Genomic DNA, 6,108 nt, shown 5'->3' with positions numbered 1-6,108 from the left:
GTAGTAATAACAAATTAGACCAAGAGAGTATGAAAAAGAAGTGATAGAGGCAGAGTTCATCTTTCATCATTTAACTGACATGTAGTAATAATAGTAATACTACAATAAAATTGACATTGACATAGATATAGTACTTTATTAGAATCACTCTTTAACTAAAATCAATTTTGATGAAATAAATTTCACCAAAATTAATTCTAAAATGCAAAATTTTGTTTATTTTTTAGAGGAATGTTAGGGACCAGCAATTTTTGTGATTTGTAGCCATCAATGATAATTTTAATGGTGTGAGATTTCATCCAATGGTTCACTTCTCTTTGATGGTTACATGTTGGCTAGAATTTAACAATGTTACTGTCCCCTAGACTTTTCCTAGTTTTTATAGCAGCAAGGGCACCTCTTTATTGAAGATCCAACTAAATTTGACACCCTGTGGCTCCATTTTACGTGCTCTTTCATCTACGCGTTCTTGTAACCTTCTAATTCTAGGTGCAAGGCCACACACAAAATCCTGTGCACGCCTTCCCTCACTCGTTAATCCCTGTATCTTCTCTAATTCCCACCGTTGGATCAAGAACTCCAAAATGTCAGCATAATCAGCGGCTGTGTATACACCAAGTCGTTGTGCCACTGCAGAGAAGTGATCAAAGAGGTGTGGATCCCTCCCATCGTGCATCAAGTGTGCTGGCATTGTGATATTTGTACGCAACATATTTGATATTGCCAGCATTGTCACACTGGGGTCCACTTCTAGAAGCTTCTCGACAATCCTTTGGTATGCATTCTCATGGCGCTTTTCGTCTGCAGCAATGGTGCCGCATATTCGTGCAAGCACTGGATCGCCGTTCTCTTTGGCAAGTCGAGCCGTGTTGCCATGTGAAATGAAAGTGGCTCGTTCTTGAAATGATGTGTACACAAATCCCATGTACGGATTGTTGTCAGTTTTCCAATCCTATACCGGAACAAATTAAAATGTAAATAATGCATTTTGAAAAAATAATTTTGATGTAATGTAGAAGTTTTAAGAATGAAAACGATGCTGCAAAATGAAGTATACAGGCACTAACTAATAAGGGGCTAAGGGAAGACCAATTTGTACAATAAAAGTAATTACGTTCTGAAAACCAATTAGACTTTGGAAAAGACAACTTTAAAAAGAAAATATTTAATAACTAAAAAATATTAGCTAAAAAATATTTTTTATTTTATATAATATACTCTATAATAAATTAATACTAAATAAAGTAAGTTTAATTAGATTATTTGAGTTTATTGTTTTTTGTCCCTCTTCCATGCGTTACCAATTTTGAAAATACTCCATTAACATCACATCACTAATTAAGGTGGGGAATTAATTAGTTAATATCATAGATGCCTATAATATGGCTAAAATCATTGGTGTTGTAAAGAACCAGTAGTTTTCTAAAGTAGTTTTTAATTATTTGGAGAGTAGTTTATTAAAGTTATTTTTATAAAAGAGAAATGCTAGAGCCAGCAATTTTGGTATTTTGTAATTATCAATTGGCCATCAATAGTATTTTTAATGGTGTGAAATTATATTTAATGGTGGAAAATCACTCATTTTTATTTTGATGGTTAAGTGCTTGCCAAAAAACACAAAAATTGTTGCCCCCTAAACTTTTCCTTTATAAAAAATTATAATATCTATATTTAGTAAATTAAATTGAACTAAAAAGTAAAAATATTTTTAGTAAGTATAAGCAATAATAATTATATTTAGTAAATAATTTTTAAAATTTATAAAAAGTGTAATAAATATATAAATATAAAAGTATACTTATTGATTAATATATAAATTTATATTATATTTTTTATTTTAAAAAATATAAGTTAATTGTAAAGATATATTCTTTTGAAAAAAATATTTTAATTTTTAAAAACTACAAATATAAATACATAATTTTTTTTATATTTATCAAGTACTTATTAAAAAATCTTTATCGAATCTGGCAAATCAAGCCTAACATTTTTCATATTTCCAACATCATTAGAGCTTTTTAAAAACTTTTATTTTTTTTTTCCCATAAAAATGCGTCATTCGAGAACTAAATATTTCTCATAACTTATATAAATGTATGTGTTGACAAATAAAATTTGTGGATCACCTTTTTCTTTACCAAATAAAAGTACTAACAAAGGGATACCGGTCTCAAATATATATGTCCTCAGATTTTTTTTTTTTTTAAATAAGAGACTTAACAACTAAATTATAGAGGTTTAGTTTGATAAAATTTTTTGAAAAGATACTCATTGTATTTGATAAATAAAAAAAATTATATGTTTGTACTTGTAATTTTTTAAAGTTAATTTATACTTATTAAAATTAAAATATTTAAAATAATCTTATATATTAATAAATATTTAAATTTATTTTTATATTTATATTTATTATAATTTTTAAAATTTAAAAATTAATTTATTAAATACAATTATTATTGTTTATACTAATTAAAAGTCATTTTAGTTTGATTTATTAATTAAATATAGGTACTACAATTATTAGAAAGTTATTTTTCCAAAATTAATTTTAATAAAAAAATTTTAAAAATAAAAAACTTTACTAAATTAACCCTGAATTAAGTCAATTTCTTTTTCTTTTTAAATGACAATGAAATTGATTTATCATGGAATAAGCTAACTGAAATAGGGATGATGAAAATTTGGGTCTCAAACCGCAAAAGATACATATTCAATATTCTTGCCACAAAAATATTTAAATGATGATAGATATATATAGAGTTCGTACTGTTTTGACACGTGTGATTCGCATCAATAATAGGTTTTGCTCTACATTGCTGATGTCTAGATGTTTGTTGATTTAATAACATGAGACAAAAATAAATATAGGAAAAATATAGACAATGAAAATATTAAATAATGTGAATAATAAATATATCAAATATTTATTTTACTAGGTATATGGATAGTTATTCTAATATTAAGATTTAGATGAATAATTAAGAGGTGTAATATATTTTTATTTGATTAGTGATTGTTCATGTTATTCAAAAAATTATCAGTTATCTAGCATTACCTAAAAGGCTAATTCTATGGTGCCTTTTGTTTGATGCCTAACTTTTGCCTAAATTACTTTTTATAATAACTTTAAAATATTTAAAATTTTTTAATTTTTATACTTTTAAATTTAAAATTAATTATCTTACCTATTTTAATAATTAGGCAATACTTTTTAGATACCATAGCAAACACCTACCCATAAATATAAACAACAATATATTTATATCGGGCAGAAAATTATCCATAAATATAAACAAGTAAACAACACAGTTTCAATATATTTATATCGGGCAGAAAATAGTTGAAAGGAGATATTATGACTAAATAGTCAAAATCGTTCCTGAAAGATACATCGATCTTCATTTTAGTCCTCGAAAGATAAAGTTAATCAAAATCGTCTCCGAAAGATACACGATTAGTCACGTTAGTCCTTCCGTCAGTTGGATAATGACGTGTCACGATAAATGCCACGTGGCATATGATGACGTGGAGAGCTAATGTCACGTGTCACAAGATGATTGGTTGACGTGTCAGCTCAGTGACACCTGGCATGCCACGTGTCAGGTCAGTGACACGTAGCATGCCACTGTCAGATCAATGACACGTGGCACTTGATATGTAAAAAAGTTATTTATAATCAAAATAGTCCTTGAAAGTTCAGACGTAAGTCATTTTCATCCCTAAAATTTTAAAAATTAATCAAATTAGTCCTTATATATTTTTTTTTCTTGATAATATTAAATTTAAAATATTTTTTTATACTACTAATTTTAATAGAAATGTAATTGATAATCAAAAAATTAGTAATTGTATTTTCTTCTTAAAATTTTTTTCAATAAAATTATCTCCCTCCTTTAATTCTTGTCAAAATCTCTCTTATTTTTTTCTATTCTAAAGCCTTTTTCTTACATTATTACATTTTGCTGGAATATATATATATATATATATATATATATATATATATATATATATATATATATATATATACTCAAAATTGAAATGTAGGTATTTGTTAACCTAAAGAAAGTTATATGCTCAAAATCAAAATTTATGTATGTTAACCTAAATGAAAGTAATACCGTAATGAAAAAAAAAAGATGTATAAATTTTTATTAACTTTGTTTAGGTTAACATACATAAATTTTGATTTTGAGTATATAACTTTGTTTAGGTTAACAAATGCATACATTTCAATTTTGAGTATATATTTATATATTCCAGCAAAATGTAATCATGTAAGAAAAAAGTTTTAGAATAGAAAAGAATAAGAGAGATTTTGATAAGAATTAAAGGAGAGAGATAATTTTATTGAAAAAATTTTTAAGAAGAAAATACAATTACTAATTTTTTGATTGTCAATTACATTTATATTAAAATTAGTAGTATCAAAAAATATTTTAAATTTAATATTATCAAGAAAAAATAAAAAAAAATTATATAAGGACTAATTTGATTAATTTTTAAAATTTTAGGGATGAAAATGACTTACGTCTGAACTTTCAAGGACTATTTTGATTATAAAGAACCCTTTTACATATCAAGTGCCACGTGACATGGCACGTGGCACTGATCTAACACGTGGCATGCCACGTGTCACTGACCTAACATGTCAACCAATCATCTTGTGACATGTGGTATTAACCCTCCACGTCATCATCCAACTGACGGAAGGACTAACGTAACTAATTATATATCTTTCGGAGACGATTTTGATTAACTTTATTTTTCGAAGACCAAAATGAAGATCGGAGTATCTTAGACGATTTTGGCTATTTACTCGAGATATTATATATGCATTTAAACCAACTTCGGTTGGCAGTGGTCAGCTCACATAGTTTAAATAAATAAAGGTTGGAAATTTAAATTTTGTTTTATGAATACAGTAGGTTAGTGAAATAAATCTTTAAATGAAAGTGCAATAAATTAATCATCGAATTAGATACACGGTGAAAAACCAAACAAATATATGCATGTATGTATGACTCACCATGCCAGCCGCAATCAAGTGATGGATGGTCCTCTCAATCATAAGCATATCAACTCGACCCGAAAGGTACAGATAGGTTTTGAGCAAGTCTCCATGCCTGTTCTCCTCCGCGGTCCAAGCCCGAGACCACACTGCCCATGGGCTTGTGCACGAGCCCGTCTTGTCCCCAACGCCATCGAGTTGGTTGATCCATGTTTGATAGGTGGGCAAAGCATCCTCAGTGATCATGTCACCCACCAAAACTACTAAATAATCTTCTGGAAGCTCAGCAGTCCGCTCTCTTAGGGCCCTCACCTGACATATTTACGTGAATCAAATAATCAAAAATGTTATTGCAAATTGGTACACTAAAATTACTAGCCAATTAATTACTTTAATTTAACCAATATAATAATCAGTAAATAAAGACCATAAATAAGAATTATTTGTCATCACACCTGATTATTGAAGTCGTCCACCGGAAGGGACGAGTCTGGTAACAAATCATGGGGCTGCCAGCTTTGGTCGACGGGCTTGACAAGAGGCAAGATGCACTGTGAAGCCCAACCCTCAAGTGACTTGAAAACTTCAATCTTCTCTGGTGCCATTGAGTGTGTCGTCTTAGGGGTTTTGGGGGTTGAAGAAGGTGCATTTGGAAGTAGTGTAGGTGCATATGCCTGTCTTAGTGAGATTGCATGTGGTGGAGAACAGAGTTTGGATATTTTGGACTGTCTGTGATGGGAATCATTATTGTTGCATGCAAGTGATACCCTCTTGAGCGTGAACATCAGCGTTGCTTGCAGTGCCATTTTCTTCCTCGTTTGTGAGAAACAAATGTACCACTAGGCATCTATTTATACTGTGAAACAGAGGCTATAATAGTGAACCAGCAATACGTAAACAGGAAGTATGTCTAAAAAATATAAACTATTTTTTAAAAAAATTATAATTTTTTTTATATTTATTATATTAAATACAATTTAATATTATTAAATATTTTTAATGTCTTTTTTAATTGTATAAAGTATTTAAAATAATTTTTTATCTGAATAAATAATAATATATGATATTTCAAGAAGAGGAATGCTAGGGGCCAGCAACTT

General features: G+C 28.5%; 1 protein-coding gene across 1 annotated transcript; it reads right to left on the bottom strand.

Annotated features, from left to right (window-relative positions):
• Positions 1 to 379: 379 nt before the first annotated feature.
• Positions 380 to 5,814, bottom strand: LOC107608312 (stearoyl-[acyl-carrier-protein] 9-desaturase 6, chloroplastic-like). The gene is made up of 3 exons (XM_016310142.3): positions 5,464 to 5,814; positions 5,027 to 5,320; positions 380 to 952 (listed from the first exon to the last, which is right to left on the bottom strand). Exons 1-3 carry the CDS (start codon positions 5,812 to 5,814, stop codon positions 380 to 382), a joined length of 1,218 nt encoding a protein of 405 aa, XP_016165628.1.
• Between the last annotated feature and the right edge of the window lie 294 nt (positions 5,815 to 6,108).

Source organism: Arachis ipaensis, chromosome B7, assembly GCF_059453495.1.
Source record: "Arachis ipaensis isolate K30076 ecotype BB chromosome B7, ASM5945349v1, whole genome shotgun sequence".
Taxonomy (NCBI): Eukaryota; Viridiplantae; Streptophyta; class Magnoliopsida; order Fabales; family Fabaceae; genus Arachis; species Arachis ipaensis.
Note: the sequence above shows the minus strand (reverse complement) of the source record. Positions and strands in the feature narration are given on the sequence as shown.

Bases quoted from the DNA above. Each gene is read 5' to 3' on its own strand.
- LOC107608312 (XM_016310142.3), bottom strand. From the start codon at position 5,814: ATGGCACTGCAAGCAACGCTGATGTTCACGCTCAAGAGGGTATCACTT. The intron at 5,321-5,463 runs GTGTGATGACAA...TAAATATGTCAG, and splicing joins TGGACGACTTCAATAATCAG to GTGAGGGCCCTAAGAGAGCG. The intron at 953-5,026 runs GTGAGTCATACA...GTTCCGGTATAG, and splicing joins ACTTGATTGCGGCTGGCATG to GATTGGAAAACTGACAACAA.